The following is a 21806-nucleotide window of genomic DNA, read 5'->3' on the forward strand; positions in this document are numbered from 1 at the left end:
TTTAAACGTTAAACCTGCACTATAATAATAATGTGTGCTAGCCTATATCCAAGTTTGTGCGGAGAGTGGAAGCTAAAGCGCGCTCTGCAGGACATGGAGGCAGCAGGGAAACCACTTGCATTTTTTCAGTGGAAACAACTTAAAATAGCCTACGCCGTCTTTTTTTTTTTTTTTTCTTCTGATAAAGGTAAGAGTAATACATCATTCGGAACTGTAAAGGGTCTACTTTTATTTGTGTGCACTCACAATATCAACAAAAGGTTGTGCTTTTATTAAACAAAGAAAACAAACATGATGAGTTTTCGTCTTGTCTCGTCTTGAACAGGAGCGCTTCACAAAAACGAACCGAAGCTGAGCGAATACATGCCTCACAGACATGATAAATATATCTATAGAAAGCTTTAAATTATCACGTAACGAAAAAAAAAATCGAAAACAAAGTTTTATTATAATCTTAATCATAAACAATAAAGATTCATTTCTCTCTAAAGGCGCGTCTAATGAGGAGACGGCGAGTCAGGATCAGCAACTTCATCCTTGCGACACGGACTCAGAAAACATAGTTTATTAAATAATTCAAATATGTCCTTACTATTTCCCGCGGACACATTCATGGTCATGTTTGCTGGGGCTTTGCGGCAAGCTTCAGGCTATTGCGTGCATTTGAACGCAGAACTCTTCAGCTGCGCTGAAGTCACTTGCTCTCGCTGCTGCTGCGGGACACTAAACACCGCGAGCCGCTCTCAGTCGCGGCAGCACGGTCTCGGCTAATACGGGACGGTTGGCAACCCTATGTATCTGAGTATTTAAGGTTTCTCTGTGAATCAGGGAAATCTGAAAGTGAACGAACCGGCGCGCGGAGGGTTAACGCCGCTGCATTCAATTTTATCTTTAGATGGTAAATTTAGATTTCAAATTCAATATTGATTTTAGAACTGTTGAAATTATTTAGTGTATGTAACGCAAGTACTTTATAAGTAACTGTAATTAAATTACCTAAAAATTAACAGTAATCCCTTACTTTACTTTTTCAGTGGATAAGTAGGCCTAATTTAATTACAGTAACGCTTTACTTAGTAACGCATTACACCCAACACTGTATATAAGTATTTTTTTACTTATCTATTTATGTAATTTTTTTTTTTTTTTTACATGCCTATGGATAAAATGCATTATACATTCAGAAGTGAGTGCGCTGAAGCATCAGACAGACTCAGAGCCTCTCTTTGTATTTTTTCAAGTTTTATTTGTATAGTAAATAGTTTTAAAAACTGTATAAAATACACAATATTGCACATAATAAATCAATTGCACTTTTTTTTTAAGGAACAGAAAACATCTAATCATAGGCTACAGTAGAGCTATTGAGAATCACAACTGTTGTGAAACGAGAGGAGCTTGAATTGTGTTTCTGAAGTTGCCAAAATGGAGAGTGAATTCAGTGGAATGCTGTGTTTTTTTTTTTTTGTCAGTCAAGTGGAGTGTTTTGCCCTTTTTAAAAGACTTTGGCACATATCTGCAGATGACATGCTGTTTTTGGCCTCTGCTGTCACATTCCCAGAATGCTTTGCTCTTGTGATGTCATTCTGGGGGCTGAGATCAGTATCGTTGGAGATGATTTTAACCTGTTTTGCTAGATATTTTGATCACTTAAATTGTCTTTCTAAAAAGGGATGTGTGATTTTCAGTATGGTTTTCACTCTGGTTCTGTACACACTGTTCTGTGCATTGCATTTCAGTAGCTGGTAGTGTTAATTTAATCCACGTTGTGCATACAGAACCAGACCGAACAACTCGTTAATGTATCTGAGCTGTGTGTTTGGCATTTCCAGGTGCAGTGGTATTGTAGCAAATCACACAGACGGCGGTACGTGAGAAGAACGAGGTGTTTTCTCCCTGTAGACTGTCAGTGTGTCAGCTAAAGCTGAGAGATGTTAACAGTGCTTGACCTAAAAATGACATGAGGTTTCTGGGATTCTCATTTTTCTTTTTTTCTTTTTTCTTCATCTCTCTCTGTATTTTGGCCATATGAGTAAATTTTAATAACAAAGATGTGTATTATTCTCTCTAAAATCAAGGTTAAAAAAGAAATAACTTTTATTTAGCTTAAGTTCAAGAATGTTCAAGTTCTTATGTTCAAGAACTTTTGTACTGACATTTAATTTACAATTAAGCATATTTTCCCCTGCAATACTCATTACGGTAATGCATATAAATCACTATATATATATATATATATATAGATATATATAGATATATATAGATATAGATATATATAGATATATATATATATAGATATATATAGATATATATAGATATATATAGATATATAGATATATATATAGAGATATAGATATATATATATATATATATGTATGTATATATATATATATGTATATATGGGTAGTTAACAAAAATTGGACCGTGTCCTATGGTGTGACATTAGCAAAAATGTGGGAAAAACACTTAACATACAAATGCTATGAGAAAAATGTATCTTCTTTCTTAGTTACAAATAGCATGAGAGGTTTATCTTCAGTGTTAGGTGTTTTTTTGTTGTTGTTTTTTTTACATCTTTGCTTTTACACCATAGGACACATTGATACGTCAACTACCCATATATATATATATATATATATATATGTATGTATGTGTGTGTATTAGATATAATTAGATTCATTTGTTAAATATGAATGTATTAATTAAGGTAATGAGAATTCTGGGTAAAATCTGTTTAATTGTTATAAAAAATAATAATGTCATTAAAAAATAGGTCATTTCATTTTTCACTTCATTTTCTTTATGCAATCTATCGTTTCTATTTCTCTGTTGAAGTATCTCTTGAACGTGTTTTTCTTTACCTGTGACGAAATTTCTAAATTTCTCTCCGTTCCGGGCAGTCTTTCTGAACGCTGAAGACAAACTGAGCTGCTCTCATTACTCTCTCAGACCCGAGACACACGCTCCAGTTTATCTGATTTGCTCTGATGTTCCTCGTCATTTTCATAGCAGGAACATTGTTTGAGTGTTCAGTGCAGGTGTAGAGAGTGCGTTCACAGACAGGATGTGATGTCACACTCTAGGGATTCTGTAAATATACATTCAAAATAAATTGAAAACAATAAAATAGAAATATAATGTAATTTCCAAGCCTGCAGCTTGCTATTTTATATTGCACCAACAGCTCATTTACAGAGACATTTAGATCCTGTATTGGCCAAACATTTTTTTTTTGTTCCTATATTGCAGATCAGTGTTCATCACTATCTTGTGTGAGCGCAGCTTTACGATGACTGTATCACATGACTTCCTATCACAGAAAGGTGAACGTTCACTGTTGTTTCCATGATTATGCCATTAGTTGTAATAGAGTGCAACAGTCAGGTTCCAGAAGTAAAAATGCAGTTCATTTTCTCCATAGGGAAATAGATTTTTAACAATAGCTTATTAAAGACATAACTACTGTGAGAGCCAAGGTTTTTAATTAATGATATATGCTTTTGTTGAAGCCTTCAGGTCGCATTATTTCAACTAGTATACTTTAAATAATCATGTTTAGTAGTCGAATCCCTGGTGAAAAACTACATTACCTATGATGCTGTACAGAAAATTCCGCCCATCAGAGAGTCGCAGTGAGCAAATAGCATCAAACGAGGACTGAACTTAAAATATATTGTTTCAGTTTATTCAATCAGCCTTAAATGGATAGTTTTATATTTGTCCGCCATTTTTAATTTGATTGTCATTTTCAGTGGTTCACAGGATTGTAGTTTTCCCTCTCACTACAGCTGTTAAGTACACAGTCTTGTACCTTTTGTCTTTTTGTCTCATTTTCAAATACTTGCATCAAATCATAGATTGTAATGTTGCGATTCACCTCGTAGCTGGTTCATGGCTCACAACACTAACAAATACTTAAAAAAATAAAAAATAAATAAATAAAAAAAATCCTTATGGGAAAAATGAATGGAAGAAATACTTCCAGAACCAATGCTGCTGAAATAGTGAGCGGAACTAATGCACTCTATAGAAGATTATTTGAAGTGAAATCATTTTAAATGAACAGAGTTGAAAATGCTTCTTATAATTTCAATAATCCAATAAGTGAGAAGTTTATACATATATAGTGCATCTAGAAAATCTGTGATTATTACGAATCTAGAAAAATAAGTCATACTTTTTTTCTTTTTTCTTTTTTCTTTTTCGTGGTAATAATATTATATGAAAGTTTATATGAATTCACAGAGGCTTGTAAGATTATTTCCATATAAATCCCATGTAATGCGTTTGTTGTGACTTCGCCGGTTCGGGCTGTGAATAATTACATCCTCTGGTAAATTTTCCATTCTCGATATCTGGTAAGATCCGTGAAGTCCTCAGTTAGAAACATCATCCAGTGCATCTGAAGAGTTGTGCTTCTGTTTAATGCTGCGATTTTCCATGAGGAAGAGAAGACTGAAATGAAAAGCTTGTGTACTGTCCGTGTTTTAAATCCTCCTGATTTCCCAAACCAAATTAACAGGATGATGACCAAAAAGCAAGATTTGTTATTGATCCAGTTTAAAATAATTTCACACTCTGCATGAGGGAAATAGTCTCATCATTTCTTTTTTCCAGGAGAAAATTCCCAAAATCTGTTAAATAAATAAATAAATATATTTATATATATTTATTTATATATTATTATTATTATTTATTTATTTTTTTTATTAATACTAGCTGCGGTATTTCCAAACCTAGTTCAGTACTCGTGTCCATAAAGTACCAAAAGGGCCAAAAAAACCAAAACAATCTGATAGGATTTTCCTGAATCATCCTGATCAAAAAACAAATCAAGTGAACAGATGCTTCTGTCGCTAAACTCCTGTACTGAAAATATGATGGTCAGTTGTGTGTAATCCTGCGGTCACAGAAACCAGAGTTTCCAGCGTGCGTGTTTCTTGGCCTCCGCTTTGGACTTGCGTTTGGGCGTGGAGCCGATGGTCTCCTGAGGATACGGCAGAGGGGGGAACGGGGACTCGTCCGTGGGACACAGTCTCTTCATCAGAGGCTGGAGCTTATCTTCCTGCAGTTTAAAGTCCAGCTCCACGCTGCAGCACAGAGACAAAACAAAGGCAGGTTCAGAACAGTAATACTGTACATGCACACTACAGAGAGAGAGTCAGATGTGCTGAGCAACACACAATACATGCTTTCAGTCTTGAGATCAACAGAAAAAAAGTGTTAATAGTAAGTCAAAAGGAATTTTCAGGATCAGTTAAATATGTGGTTTAGGACTTACTTGCAAGTCTGCAAACAGTGTCTAAATTGATATTTGACTATTATTTAACTTTTTTTCTTAATGAGATGCATTGTGCACAGTAAGATCAAGAATGTGTATTTACAAGTAACCAGAGACAATGCAATTAGGTTACTAAAGGTCATACTGACTGATAGACAGATAGCTTCAATAAAATACCTTCTCATTTCACTCCAATATAAGTATAAAATGTAAAAAAGTATGAATTTGTATATATTTTGTAAAGAAAATTAAGCGGATTTTAGACCATGATGATGGTGATGATGATTAATATTATTATTATTTATTTAATAATTATTATTAGTATTATTACAATTATTGTTCATTTTCAATTAAATAATATCTTAAATTTAACATAAATGTGTATAGTGCATAAAGAAAATGTAGAACTATTAATTTAGACCATAAAGCTTAGCTTAGCTTAATTTAAAATAACTTAACTAAACTAAATTTTAATTTGAAAGAAATAGCCATATTCAATGTTTCTAACTTCTAGGCTTTGGGATTTACTTTGCTTTGGTACAGCTCTTCTCAAGCATTTTTCTTTATAATCTTCACATTTTATGGGTTGAAGGAAGGTAGTGGTGGCACAGTTGAGTTTCCAGATGGTCTTAAGCTGCTGTTTGACACAAAGCAGTGAATTAAGATCTTCAGGTTCAACAGATGAGAAGCTTAACGATCTGCGATGTATTTCATTGCGTTTCTCTCTCCGTGTCCCTTTTAGAGTGTAGTTTATAGAGTGGAAGTTGCTGGCTGAGTGTATGTGTGTTGGTCTCTGCGGGTGTTGCGTTGTGGGATTTATTCCTCTGGAGCGTCCGTCTTATGTGCCGCAGATAATCCAGTGTCCTCCACACATCTGATTCCTGAGATCAGTCACATTACATTCCATGATTAGAGAGCAGAGATGAGGGTGAGAGAGGGATTATTTCACTCTAACAGACTGAACAAACTTCCATCTCTTGAAGGAGAGCGAGGTTGTGTACTTAAAGACCAGATCAAATCCAGTGTACAGGTCTGTATGTTTATAGTTATGAAATATGATTGAATAAGCCATTTTCAAAGGACTTGGAAAATAGTTGTCAACTAACATGAGTTTTCCAAAACTTGGCAAGTCTACTTGGAGCTGATTGTGGCTGATGGTTGATGTAATGTTGATATCTGTGATATGATGCAATTTAATTATAGCAGTTTTTATTATAATTATGTTTTACACAGTATTTACTTATTTTGCATGTGCGTTATCCATTGTTGCTAGATTTTAGAACTTGACTATGAAAAATATAAGATACTGTAAATGCTGAATAAATTAAATATTTTGTAATATTAATTTATTTTCTTTTTCAATGATGATGATTAATTATTATTACTATTTATTTATTCATGCATACATGCATGTAAATATACACTCATTCACAATTCACAAGTGCCCCCCTAAATTTGTAATCGTATCACAGCAAACAATTTTGGGTGAAATGCGCAGTTTGTACTGTAAACAATATATACTTGGAAATACATCTGAAAAAACGCGTTCGTCTTATATTCAGGGTCTAGACTTTGACATGTCAGTAATACACCCACAACAATAGGTGGCACCAAAAACGCATAAAACGAGTGTGCCATGAAATATGTAATGTAATGTGTGTTGTAAAGATCGCGAATGAAAACAAATGAAAAAGAAAAGCTTACAGCAGCATGATCGTGACTGTATGTTAGCCTGATGGGACCAAACTTCCTCTGTAAGTGATTTTAAAACATAAGACAGTACCCAGATTTGAAGACTACAATAAGATTTCACTTCTACTGATAATAACATTTTGGTAGGCTACTATGAGTTGGATAGCCTAATTGTTTGTTATATAATTCAGATGGGCTACCTGTTATTTCAATGGTATATCAAAATTTTCCAATGTCATTGTTGGTACATTTTACCAGTATTTACCATACTTTCAAAACAAAAATTAGAATTGGAAAAATATGCAATATGAAAATAATTTAAGAATAAATGTGTTTTACAGGGAGAGAAAAAAAAAAAGATTTGGTTTTCAAAAAGCCTTTTTCCAACAGGTACATCTGGAAAAGGGGGGGTCGTCTTATAATCAGGGTCGTCTTATATTCGGGACAATACGATATATATATATACTGCGCATTATAACCAATCACATACGATTTTTTTTATTTTTTATTAGGACCTATATTATTACTTGTAATGTCTGTGATGACATGATGAAACATTCATTTTAGTTTAAATTGTTAATTACTTCTAGAGATTGCAGTGATGCATGACATGGTGAAAAATGACAGAATGAATAATATTAAAGTAGGTTAAGATGAAGTGGCCCCTGTCTGCCCCCCGCCCCCCAGTTACTGTGTTGTCTAGAACCGACCGTGGTGTGAACTATGGTTAATGGGTGATTTCTTTGAGTGGAGTGTTTTATGTAGCTTAAGCTGTTTCCATCATCAAGGCATTTTTAAACAAACAAACAAACACACAGTTGATGTCCTTACATTTTCAGTTACCAATAGTTGCTTGCCTTGTCCTGAGAGTCAAAAGCCATATGTTTCTGAGTGGTAATGAATTGAGACTCATTCCTCTCTTGCTGTCAGAGTGTTCAGATTAGCAGATAGAGAGAGACTTTTAACACTCTCTACACCACAAAACCCTGTTCAATATATCTCACGAATGTGACGCATCCGCAGTGACGTGTTTATTTTAGAGACGCCACCCAGGGAGCTGCCATTCAACATGAGAAATGAAGTCTGTCTTTGAATTGCATTGCTTTCTTGTTGATTTCATGCACTATATTGTGCAAATGTCTTTCAGAAACATGCTGAATTCAGATTATAAATGCACTGAACTGCATATTGTCAGCCAGGCTATATTTATACCTTTGTTGAACAGGCTCGAGAGTGGAAGGTTATGTAAGGTGTGTGTGTGTTATTGAAGACTCAGCGCATTTGTTCGTTGTGTGTCTGGCCTTTGCATTCAGGCGCAGCGCAATGCAGCAATTAGCAAATTAATCACACAGCACAACCTGCTAATTATGCCCTTATCAGTATGACCATGTTCTCGCTACAGAGAGACACATACAAATCACTCATTATCTGAATAAGTCTCAAGAAGCTCTTTGAACAAGCCACTTTGAATTTCTCTAAGAACGACTCAGTCGCTGATCATTTGGTTGTAGTTTATTGAGCTTTGTAATTTAATGTTGAAGGAGAGATACTGTTTGTTTGTGATTTGTCACAGCTGTCATTTTTATTTATTCAGTGTATTTTATTGTTGTGCATGATTGTGGATTTCTATATATATATATATATATATATATATATGCGCCAGTTTAACAGCTCTAAATTTTCTCCTATAATGCCTGATGAGGTTAGAGAACACCTGACGAGACCATTCCTTCAGTCAGAATCACTCCAGACCCTTTAAATTCCCAGCTCCATGTTGGTGCTTCTTCTCTTCAGTTCACTCATGTTCTGCAGGGTTCAGGTCAGAGGACTGGAATGGCCAGCAGAAGCTTGGTTTTGTGCTCAGTGACCCATTTTTGTGTTGTTTTTGAGGTTTGTGTTTGGATTATTGTACGGTTGGAAGATCCAAACATGGCCCATTATAAGATTTCTAACAGAGTCAGTCACTTATTGATGTTTTTTATCTGTTGGTATTTGATAGAATCTATGATGCCATGTGTCTAAACAAGATGTCCAGGACCTCCAGCAGAAATATAGGCCACAACATCAGAAATACAGCAGTATATTTCATTGTACACATGGGGTACGTTTTATCCCTGTGTTCACCAAACCCATCTTGAGTGTTTGCTGCTAAAAAGCTCATTTTTAGTTTCATCTAGGGCTGTAGCTATCGAATATTTTAGTAATCGAGTATATTACCGAAAATTCTATCGATTAATCGAATAAGAACTTTTTCTTTATTAAAGAGCAATACTAAATATACAAGAGAAAATAAGACAGTTCTCTTAAAATGAACAAGTAATTTGTTTCCTTTTTAGAAAAATTTACATTTTTATTGCTGAAATTGCAAATATTAATAAAACTAAACCCATTTAGAAAATGTAATTGCCATATTACATTCAAAATACAAATATATAAAAATATAAAAATCAATTTCAAATTACTTTTAAAAAAAGGTAAACGTAGTACAACCTAAAACTAAGACATAAATCAAAATAATAATAAAACCTAAACATTGTCCAATTTAACTTTCAAGTTTCAGCCTAACTACAGCTCAGGCATGACATGAGCCTTTACTGTCGTCTTAGAAGGCTTTGTGGCTTTTGTAAGAGGTAAAAATTAGTGGGCAGGAAGCTAACGTGGAACAAAAACAAGAGTCCATACACACAACGTTTATTAACACATTTTTCAGCAACATGAATTTAAAGTTATTTGAAGAATAAACCCTCTTAAATGCCTCTATGCATACTGGTGTGTGTGTAATCCTTTAAAGGAGCATGTGTTTGCAAACACAGTGCACTCTATGCAGTTACAGGGATGCACCGAAATGAAAATTCTGGGCCGAAACCGAGAATTCTGGATGTGCTTGGTCAAAAACCGAAACTGCTTTGTAATAATTATTTATTTTATTAAATAATATAAAGTAGTTTTGTAAGACTTTTTAATTTAACTCAATTTTAATGACACAGAATTTAAAAAACACAAGCCAATAAAATAACCACACTCTTATTGAAAGAAAAGTGGACAGAAAATATATTATTAAATATCAATGTAGTATTTTGTATTCAGTTCTATGCAACAGAATCAGACATAACTGTTGTTGTTGTTTTTGACTAATTATCCAAATAATGTATAGTCCTGTAAACAGGGTTTTTCCTTTCTCAAAATGCGGCGGAGGTGGTACCATCCTGATCATGTGCATTGTGCACACAATGTACCCACCCTTCAAGTGGTTGAAACAAACACTTTTTACATATTTTAGGTATTATAATTATATCTATGATTAAAGAAAATGACAATTATAGTTATGTTTTATTTTCTCTCATCTAATGTTTTATTGTTATTTATTCTGAAAATAGCCTTATGAAATGTTTTATTTTTGTGTTTTACAAATTAAGCCGAACTTTTATTTTGACGGGTTGCCGTGAATTCCTTTAAATTTCTGTGTGAATGTGATATGACGCTAGTTTTACTCAAATGAAACGGTGAAACGCTCATGAAGTGACTCTCAGAGCAGTTCTGGAGATGTTGTTCGTGTGTTTATGTCAGGGTTCCCGCGGGCCCTTAAAAAGTCTTAAAAGGTCTTAAATTTACTTTATCAAATTTAAGGTCATAAAAAGTCTTAAATTGTCTTAATTATGATTTCAAGAGGTCTTAAATTTGGGTACAGACCAGAATCGCGATACAGCTTAATGTGACGATTAAACTTCAAAAGGCTATAAAGAAAATATGAGCGCGGCACGTTTCAAAGTCCGGTGCTGCGCTGCTTTGTGTTCAGTAACGCTACTGCAAACAGGAACAAGTATACTACATAGAAATTTCTTATCACGCGTTATTTGAGCGGACTTAGCTTTTCCGGTGAGCATGAGCGGTAAATGAGCAGAATGCACATTGATAGAGCGGAATATTGAACGGAGCGTTACGCAGCGCAGTGATGTGAGTGAAACCTAAACACTGCTGGGCATCGCGGCATATATATTTCGGCGGCCGAAAATTCAGTGCATAGAAGCCAGTCCCATTTGAAGTTCCAGTCGTGTCTGATAACTGAATATGCTGGAGTTTGTTTTTGGATGAGCGAGGAGAAGTTTACTTGAAACCCTCCCAAACATGTGGTGATGTAGGTGCTGTTTGACAATTTCTTTAAGGTTTTCTGACCCTGAGACTCAACTATTTTCTACAATTCTTCAGCTGTGGTCCTTGGAGAGTCTTTAGCCGCTCAAACTCTCCTCCTCACCGTGCATTAGGACGATATAGACACACGTCCTCTTCCAGGCAGTTTCCTAACATTTTATGTTGATTGGAACTTCTTAATTATTGCCCTGATGGTGGAAATGGGAATTTTCACTGCTCTAGCTCTTTTCTTAAAGCCACTTCACTAATTTGTGAAGCTCAATTATCTTTTGTTGCACATCAGAAATATATTCTTTGGTTTTTCTCATTGTGATGGATGATTAAGGGAATTTGGGCTTTGTTTTCCCTCCTATTTATATTTCTGTGAAACAGGAACAGGATAATTTCATGTTCATAATCACCCTGGAGTGCTCAAAATTGTGAATATGAATGGGAATATACTTCAGAGATATTTTACTCATAAGAATTTCTAGGGGTGCCAATAATTGTGTCCAACGTGTATTTGAGAGAAACATTAATTTCATAATGATATTTACCCCCATTTTAATTCTTATTATCCAATGAAAGGTTAGATTTTTGTGAATTTTTAAAATAAAAGATCAAAAGGTTTAACAATGCAGATTAATTTTCACAGCCGCCTTTGATCATATTTACCAAGGCTGCTGATATTTTTGCCATGTATGTGTGTGTATATGTATGTGTGTATATGTATGTATGTATATATGTATGTATATATGTGTATATGTGTATGTATATGTGTATATAAAAGAGTGTATATATGTATGTATATATGTATGTGTATATATATATATATATATATATATATATATATATATATATATATATATATATATATATATATATATATATATATATATACATATATACATATATATATATATATATATATATATACATATATATACATATATATATATATATATATATATATACATATATATATATATACATATATATATACATATATATATACATATATATATTACACACAGAGTGGGTAATGGAAAGTATTCAGACCCCTTACATTTTTCACTCTTTGTTATATTGCAGCCATTTGCTAAAATCATTTAAATTCATTTTTTTTTCCTCATTAATGTACACACAGCACCCCATATTGACAGAAAAACACAGAATTGTTGACATTTTTGCAGATTTATTAAAGAAAAACTGAAATATCACATGGTCCTAAGTATTCAGACCCTGATCAGCACAAATTTTTGTTTCTAAGCCATATTTGCACATTTCCTCACACTGATTCTCTGTGATCTATCAGTGTTTTTTTTTAGAACTGACACTCAGAATTGTATTGTGAAAACTCATTTTCGACTTCATAAGCTCTTCATATTTCCATTTAATGGGAGCAGTAATTCTGTTTTCTGAATTGACGTGCGGCTCTCTTTCTGCCGAGGCATGACATATGTGCCAATGCTCACAATTTCTAGCTTTCGAATCACAAATCAATGTTTCATATTTCTCTCTGGATCAATACGGTTCTCCACAATATAAACTAGAGCATCATTAGAGAGGAACGCGGTGAAGTGGCTGTCCAAAGAACGTCAATATTTCATTTGCATTAGCGAGCAGAGCGTCGCAAGCGCAGCGCGAGCCAAACGTGACGTGGTTCTCGTCTGACAGGCCTAGATTTCTCTCTCTCCAGCGTTTGCGTGGTTTATTTCACTGATCGTTCGCATGTCTCCTGCTCTCCACCCACGACTGTTGTCAAGCGCGAGAGTCCTGACGCTTTTCGGTTTCTGAGCTGCTAATTAGAAACTGAAAGCTGTTGATAATGGCTGTATATCCCCGCTCATTGCGCCATGTGGCGTAGGCTTTCCTTCCCTTCATCCCTGAGGATGAGGAGTGGTTTGATCTGGCTCTGCTCCTCCTGTTTAAGCTCATTAACGTCGAAGGTCTTCTCATCCTGTTCTCATCTCTGCATTTACACAGGAAACACATCACTGCGGCGGTTAAGTGTTCGAGGTGACCTGATGTTCCTCACATCAGAACAAATGTATTGTGTGTGTGTGTGTGTGTGTGTCTGTCTGAGAGGTAATGAAATCAGAAAATACTGAAGAAACGTTCCACCCACATCTCCAGCTCATTGGTGTCGGTTTCCACAGTGTCTTGTCTGTTTTCATGCGGATCTCTGGATAATTTAAAAAGTCTCAGAACTTTTTTTTTTCTTGACCCACTTTCAACTTTTTTGATTGTTTAAAAACATCTAAAGATCTACAAGAAGTGTAGCCTTGTTTACATATCTTCCACTTATCAACACATTATGCACTGAGAATAAAAAGGATCAGTTTGAGTGCATGAACCTTCCCACAATGCATCGGTTTCTTTCCTAACCATGAACTTTTTTTTCTCTTTGTTAGGGCATTATATTAATATTTACAAAGTGTTTTTTTTTTTTTTTTTTTGAATATTGCAGTGATTTTATAATTAATTTTAATGTATTTTTTATTTGTTCATTTAGGTCACCCACAATTCTTCCTGGTGACTTGTATGTTATGCAACTTATATTATGTATGTTATATGAGCATTTTTAGATGTTTTAGTGGTTAAAGTTTAGTTGCAAAAGGTTCAAATGTCTGTTTTAAAGATTCGAAAGATGCAACAATACATTTGCTTCATTATAAAGTCTCTGATACAATTTATTTTTATGCATTTATTTGGAAAATATGGCTGCATATTGGTGCATGCATAAATGGATAAATATTTCTTTAATATTGAATATTTTGTATATTCAATGAATATGAATTTGAATATTTATATAAAATGTATGTATTTAATTAATTAATTTTTACTAAATTACAATATTTTTGACACGTTTTTGTTTGTAAGTCATAATTTCTTTGAAATCTCTGTAATACATTTTTCTTTTTTTTTAGGTAAATATGGCTACATATTGATGCATGCATAAATGAACAAATATGTATTGAAGTATTTACTGAAAAAAGAAATCTAAGTAAATACTTTTTTAATTTATTTATATATACAAACCTGAAATGTTTTTACAGTGACAGTATTTGGTGGCTTGGATTTGAGCATGTTAGCATGCTAAAATGTTTTAGTAGTAGTTTAATAGTAAAAGATTTCTGTAAATATGTTACGTGTATGTATATATATATATATATATATATATAATGGCTGCGTATTAGTGCATGCATATGCATATATATATATAAAAATGATTATTCCTTTTTTTTTATTGACCGATTGATTTTTTTTAAATTTATTTTATTTTGATTTCCCAGCCTTCGTGCCTCTTGTGAATTTCAGTAGCTTTTATGCTTCACTGTGAAAGTTTGTTAGTTTAATTAGTTGGCTGGTGTCTGCTGAGATTTGGAAGGATTTGTAAACGTGTTGTGTTTGTGTCAGCGAGCGACTCTGGCTTCGGAGAGGAAACGCGTCGGTGCCAGAGACAACAGACTGACGCCCCAGTGAAAGTGAATGTGTGTCTCATTAGCAGCAGATGCCCTCTCATCACTCACACCAGCGTTTGATGCAGAACGCTGGGGGATTCGCTCACTCCGATTCCAAACGCTTTCCGAGACGCTGTGCCGTCTGTCATGTTTGTCAGTGCTCGTCGGACCGGATCCTGCGGGCCGCTGCTGTGCGTCACTGACACTCGTTAGAATGAGAGGAACACGCAAACACATGCAGAGATGAAGAGCGCAGGTCAGCAGCCGGATCGTATCTCAGCCTCATTAGCAGAGGGACGGAGAGAACCACTCGGAAGAGCTTTAATGAAACATTCATTATTCCTTCATTCTCTTTCTCTCACACACCTAAACATGCTCCTTTCATTTCTTGTTGCCACAAAGCAAGACCTGAAAATGAAGATGCTCTCATTTCCTTTTTAGCATCGGTTCTGTTACTTTGATCAGTGGTCGCAGCGGTCGTTTAGAGAGACTCTCTTAAGAAATACTGAGAAACATTTGATACTGATAGTCCAGCTGGTAATTAGTGTTTGACAAAGCAAATGTCACTATTCCTCGGACTTACACCACAAACTTACTTTATGCAAGTATGCAAATATCTGACAAACGCATTGGAAGTTAAGTCCTTTCTTTCTTTCTTTCTTTCTTTCTTTCTTTCTTTCTTTCTTTCTTTCTTTCTTTCTTTCTTTCTTTCTTTCTTTCTTTCTTTCTTTCTTTCTTTCTTTCTTTCTTTCTTTCTTTCTTTCTTTCTTTCTTTCTTTGCTAAATATATATTATTTACTTATTTTAATTATTTATATTTAAATAATATTTATATATTTTAGTAATTTAATGATTTGTTTTATAATAACAATAATAAAAGAACAAGAATAGTTGGAAGTTATTTAATAACTTGCTTTATTTGTTTGTTTAAATATGTACATTTATTTACATTTATGTATTTTCTTACTGAATGCACCTTATTTACTTATTTTAATTTTTAAATAATTATATTTTGTTAATGTTTAATTTTATTTATTTGAATTTTTTTTCTTTATTAATTTGTATTTTTTAAATTATAGTATATATTTTATTAATTCAATTATTAAATAAAAATGGTTATAAATTATTATAGTTTAATTATTTTAACATTTTAACTTATTATAGTTTTTAATTAATTAATGAGAAGAAAAGTACATTTATTCTTAAAAAAAAAAAAAAAAAATTGAACTCCAATTTTTCATCAGCCTGGCAACAGCTTAGAAACCACTCAGCACATCAGTTTTGCACATTTACAACATAAAGCTGTTTTTTTTTTTTTCATTATATGCATCATAGATCCAGTCTCTAATAAACAGTGTTTTGCACCCAGGCGTAAAAAAAAAAAATATATTATTAATATATTTGCCAGTTAAAAATGAGGATCACAAATTGCTAATATTAATGATAGTGATGTATTGTATGGATATATCTTGCATTCCTATTTAGTAATCTCATCTCTTTCGCTCTTTCTGTTTGTAAGGTATTAATACAGCTGTCCATCATACTTTGCTTCGCTCTATCTACAGATTAAACCGTATCTCTCGAAAGTGCATACACACACACACACACACACACACACACACACACACACTCACACTCACAATACGCTCGCAGTACCCTCCAGCTTCACCGTGGTATCACTGTAGTATCTATAGCAACCAGTGGCTCTGTATAAAGCTGTAGTTTGAGCGCTAGCGTGGAGAACATCATTACTCCAGCAGAGAGAGAGAGAGATCTGCTGGTGTCTGTCCGCTGAGCACTTAAACATCTCTGTAATGTCATCAGCTCCTCTCCTTTCAGCTCCGCTCCAATGGAATTACCCCACCGCCAAAGCCTCTGTGTGTGTGTGTGTGTGTGTGTGTGTGTGTGTGTGTGTTTTAACTTTAATGATCGTAGAGTAAGACTGTGATGTTAGCACTGACTTCCAATGAAAAAGTCACAATATCAGTGTCAGGATGTTGAGAGTGGTTGCCAGGGTCTTCTTTGGATGTTGAAGTTTACATAAAAAAAAGTATTCATATCGAAAAAGTTCTTAAAGGTTTAGTTCACCCAAAAATGAAAATTAGCCTGTTTTTTACTCACCCTCAAAGCATCCTAGATGTATATGGCTTTCTTCTTTCAGACGAATCCAGTCGGAGTTATATTAACAATTGTCCTGGCCCTCCAAGCCTTTCAATGGTGTAAGCCGGTGTTTTTTGTCAACAGTTCAGAAGACATGAAATAAAGTGCGCGCATCCGTAATAAAACGTCCCTCACACGGCTCCGGGGGGTGAATAAAGGCCTCCTGTAGCGAATCCATGTGTTTTTGAAAGATAAATATCCATATTTCAAACGCAATAAACACTTTTTTTTTTTTTTTCACTTCCGCTGACTGTCATACGTGGAAGTCGTGCAGGTGGATGATGTAGGACGTTGGTGTTGCGTGATTATTGACGAACGCGGTGAGAGAACAAAACGCCGGCCACGAATTAGAAGCACAAATGCGGATCTGTAAAGAAAAATGTCATAGGATTTCGATAGAAGCCAAGAGGAGACTGGTTTTCCTTTGCTGAAGTAAGCTCCTGCATTTCTCAGAGGCGCATACGTCCTACGTCATCCACCTGCACAACTTCCACGTACCACAGTCAACGGAAGTGAGGCAAAAAAGTGTTTGTGTTTGAAATATGGATATTTATCTTTCAAAAACACATGGATTCGCTACAGGAGGCCTTTATTCACCCCCCGGAGCCGTGTGAGGGACGTTTTATTACGGATGCACGTACTTTATTTCATGTCTTCTGAACTGTTGACAAAAAACACCGGCTTACACAATTGAAAGGCTTGGAGGGCCAGGACAATTGTTAATATAACTCATATACACCTATAATTAATATAAGTCATATACACCTAGGATGCTTTGAGGGTGAGTAAAACACAGGCTAATTTTCATTTTTGGGTGCACTAACCCTTAAGTTAGTAAAAATTATTAGTATTAAATTAATTAAAATATTGCAATAATAATACAAATCAAACTTTTATTTTATATTTTATGTTTCTATCAATTTTTTTTCTTTCCTCTTTTGAGGAGTGCCAACTGTTTTCTGTGCTAATCCACTGAACCTTTTTGAATTTTGAACATTTTCTCAGAATATATTTTTTTTAGAATAATAGTATTTGTGGAATCTTGCAGAAAAGAAAAAGAAAAACTGTGAGATGTAAACTCGGAATTTGTCCAAAAAAAAAAAAAAGTCTACGTTGCTTTTTTTTCTTCTTTTTGTAATCAGGTCTTTTTTTTTTTTTGATGGTGGTGGAAACTGATTTCCTTAATCGATTCATGTTTTAAATTAGCTTTTATTTATATATTTTCAGTTTTCATTTTAATAATAAGCAATATAAGTAATATATGAAGTAATGTAAAATAAATTATTTTAATATTTTTAAATATTTATATAAAATAAAATTATATACATTTATTTATATTGCAATATTTTGCCTCTGTATAGTGTAAGAGAAGAAATGTATATAATAATAATATTATACTATATAATATATTTTTAAGTAGTCTTTGTACATTATCTACCCTTAAATGTAAACATTGTTACCAGAAATGTGCTTACTGTTCTAATCAACATCTTAATACTTTTTCCCATTAATATTTTTGGGAGGAAATAGAGAGTGTGTGTGTGTGTGTGTGTGTGTGTGTGTGTGTGAAATCACGTCCTGTGAGATCACGGTTCGTATTTTGCAATCCCTATTAAGCGGTTATCTCTCACCAAATAGAGCCTCGGAGATCCGTTTCGCGTCTGGACAGACGGCCACATTAAGAAGCGCAGTCTAGTGTGATGAAACGTGATGACATGGTTACCGGGAGAACAAAGCGCAGAAGACCAATTCTAGCTCCAAGCAGCTCGACTTCAAGTAAATTGAATGCTGCTAAATCCGCTTTTATGGCTGCACGATCTCTTCTCTCTCATGAGTTCAGTGATCACCCCAGGGAAGCAAAAAAATGAAATTAATTGAAATGGTCTGCGTGTATTTTTCGTATGAATAACATTAAAAGAATGGTCAGGGTTTGATAATTTGCACTCCTCCAAAAAATTGCAGGTACAGTAAGGCAATACAGAAATTATCTAAACTTTACAACTCAAATAATTTACTCAAATATTTTTTTCTTAGATTAACGCCCACCCCCAATATAGCAATACATAATCTCAAATGTCAGAAGAAACTCTGACTTTTAGAAAACTTTAAGAAAAAATGTATATAAAGTCAAAATTACTTTTTTTTTTTTTTTTTTCATGGTGGAAACTGGCTTCCATAATTTATTTCGATTTTAAATTAGCTTGTTTTTTTTCTTTTTTGTTTTTACAAATTTTTCTCCTTTTGTAATTTTTATTATTTTGTTGAATATTTCTATTTAGCATTATTATTATTATTATTATTTTATATATTATATAATATTCATATTTACTCTATAATCATATAATAAATAATATCTATTATTATATAATTTCTATAATTAAATTATTAAACTGATTTAAGTTCTTTAACAAAAATGTGAGCTTCACTTTTCAGTCTTTAAGCTGTCTGGATGCTGGCAACATCCTAATGTACGTGTGATTTTTATTTTTTATTTTATTTATTTATTTATTTTTTTGCAGCCAGCGACATGATCGTATGTGGAAATCGAGCTCATTTTGCAAATGCTGTCAATTGAGCTTAACTCGTATCAATCTGGGAACGTTCTTTAAGAATGTCAGCCATAGGAAGATTCTTCCGAGAGACTGAATGAAGAGTGATGGAGGGATAATGATGCAGGAAATGAGAGCTGGAGAGAAAGTGCAGAGGGATGCAGAAGGTTAAACTGAGAAATTGAAGCCTGAAACACTGTGGCTCTCTTCCAAAACCTCGTGAGCCGTCTGCTGTATGGATAGGTAGGCACCTGCTAAAGCGGCTCTGTGACTGAAATAGAGGCTCATGAGCAACCGCACACAAACGGTCTAAAACATTTGCAACAATTTAATCCATTCCAGAGAAATCTGCGCAGAGATTGGAAGAAATGTCAGTGTTTTTGTTGATTTGGAGAGACTCGATTTAAAGTTGATTTAAAATATTTTAAGATTGATTGATTGACCTATCAATGCTTTCTATGTAAGCAAAATATACATACTGTACCTTCCTGCTTTACCAGTGTTATTTTAGAATTTCTATGCTGTAATAGTATTTATAAATTTTTTAAATTCTTATTTTATTAGTTTTTGTTTTAGCAATTGTTACCATTTTATTTCATTATTTTTTAAAAGTATATTTGATTTAACTTTATTGTTTGCCAGTTTTAGCCATTTAGTACTTATTTTAATTTGACCAAATTTTTGTTTTTGCATCTAATTTTATTTCTGCTTTTATATTTAATTTTAGTTCTGTTTTTAATTACCAAAAACAATTTTAATAGTTTTAAGTTTTAGTTAACAACACTGCCTTGTGCCAGTTTCTAGAATTTGTCCACAACAAATGGTTTTCTAAGTGAATAATTTAGCTTCATAGCGTTCCGTTGAGAAGTGCTTCATGCTGCATGCACACTAACTCTGCCTGGCGTTCTCTGAGTAGGCCGCTCACTAGAGTTTGGAGCACAGCCCGCTGCTGAAGGACAGGCATGTATTGATTCAGAGCGAGAGCTGCTGAGACTGAAGAGCAGCGATCTGAGCTCATGAGATTTCTCCTCCCTACCATATTATGCTAAGTAGAACACTTTAGCTCCTTCAGACTGAACTCTATTAGCATGATTTATGTGGATGTGAAGCCATTCTGGATGTCACCGGTGTAAACAAGAGTAGGCCTGCGCCGTGTAATATTTTTAAACGCATGCACACGAGACAATAGATAGCAGTGTTTAGGAAGCTACTTTCACATTTTATGCTACTTTGAAACTTTGTTAAACTTTACACATTTAATGTTGTCATCAAATATAATCAAATACATTAATAATATTGAATATAATATATCAAAATATGAATATATAAATAACAATTATCAAATTCTAAAACAATAAAAATATTTAAAATGCATTAATAGTAATATTTTAAAAATATTGAAAATACTGTAAATCAATAAAACAAATATAAAATTAATATATAATAAAAATATATTTTTAGAATGTTATATGTATATGTGTGTGTGTGTGTGTGTGTGTTATAATATATTATAATATAATTAATAATCTATATATTATTATATTAATTGAATGTATTTGTTTATGTATTTATAATTGAATTGAATATTGTGTATTTATGTATGTATTTATAGTTTTGTCTCAAATATATATTATCTGAAACTCATTACTAAGTAAACGTGGCATGAACTACCGCAAACGTATCAGTTCACTAACATGAATGGGACGGATAGATCATGTAATGATCCATCAGCCGTGTTTCTTCAGGATTCCTGCTCTCTCCTGTCGAATGTTTTCACCGGGCTGCGTGTAATTAGATTGTGTTTAATCCTTCCCTTCACTTCAAAGAGAGCTGCTAAATTTGATTGTGTCTCTGTCGCTTGTCTTCTGCAGGGAGTCTCATCTCGTTTCCTTGCAGGAGCCCGTGTCACTTTGACGCTTTCTATCTACAGCACTGCTTAGCTGTCCTCAGAGACGCTGCTCACGTTGATGTTCTTCCGTTTGTGCTGCACATCGGAATGAAAGCACTCTTCTTTTTTTTTTTTTTGGCTTTGCATGCAAGTTAAATGGCTAGTTCTCCCAAAAATGCACAACAGGCATCATGGAAGTCGTCGTATGACTCCTGAGCTTTCAAGTCTTGTGGAACAGTGCAAAACACAATCTTGCTTTCCACACAACAAGCTCTCATGACGATTCCTACCTGTCAATTACCCAGAATCCCTCATGCACATACTTCAGCTATCATTGTGCTTTAAGAGACAAAAACACTCTGTGAAAAGCGCTGAGCAGCCTGACCTTCACACACTCAAAGGAAAATGAGCGCGTCTCTTAAGTTCACGTCATGCTTTGAAAAGATAAGAATGGTGCTCACTGATTATTGTTGGTGTTTGAGTGAGTGTTGATGCTCCCGTCAAAAATGTTTAAATATTTCTTCTGAATATTTACAAATAAAGCAGAATAAATTTACTCAAAAACAAAACTAATATTATTTTAGATATTATTATTATTATTAATAATAATAATATTATTAAAGTATATCTAAATACTATATTCA

The 21806-nt window shown here is 33.8% G+C and overlaps 2 protein-coding genes across 4 annotated transcripts in view; one reads left to right on the forward strand and one right to left on the reverse strand.

Annotated features, from left to right (window-relative positions):
• dock1 (dedicator of cytokinesis 1) overlaps nt 1-21806 on the forward strand; it is a 304321-nt gene that overhangs the window by 122431 nt on the left and 160084 nt on the right. The window lies entirely within an intron of this gene.
• LOC131550816 (inhibitory synaptic factor 2A) overlaps nt 2473-21806 on the reverse strand; it is a 48459-nt gene continuing 29125 nt past the window's right edge. For both annotated transcript variants that reach the window (XM_058793240.1, XM_058793239.1), the window contains one exon: nt 2473-5090. In XM_058793240.1, the coding sequence (XP_058649223.1) occupies nt 4907-5090 (184 nt within the window). In that variant the 3' untranslated portion in view covers nt 2473-4906. The remainder of the gene's footprint in view (nt 5091-21806) is intronic.

Source organism: Onychostoma macrolepis, chromosome 12 (assembly GCF_012432095.1).
Source record: "Onychostoma macrolepis isolate SWU-2019 chromosome 12, ASM1243209v1, whole genome shotgun sequence".
Lineage (NCBI taxonomy): Eukaryota > Metazoa > Chordata > Actinopteri > Cypriniformes > Cyprinidae > Onychostoma > Onychostoma macrolepis.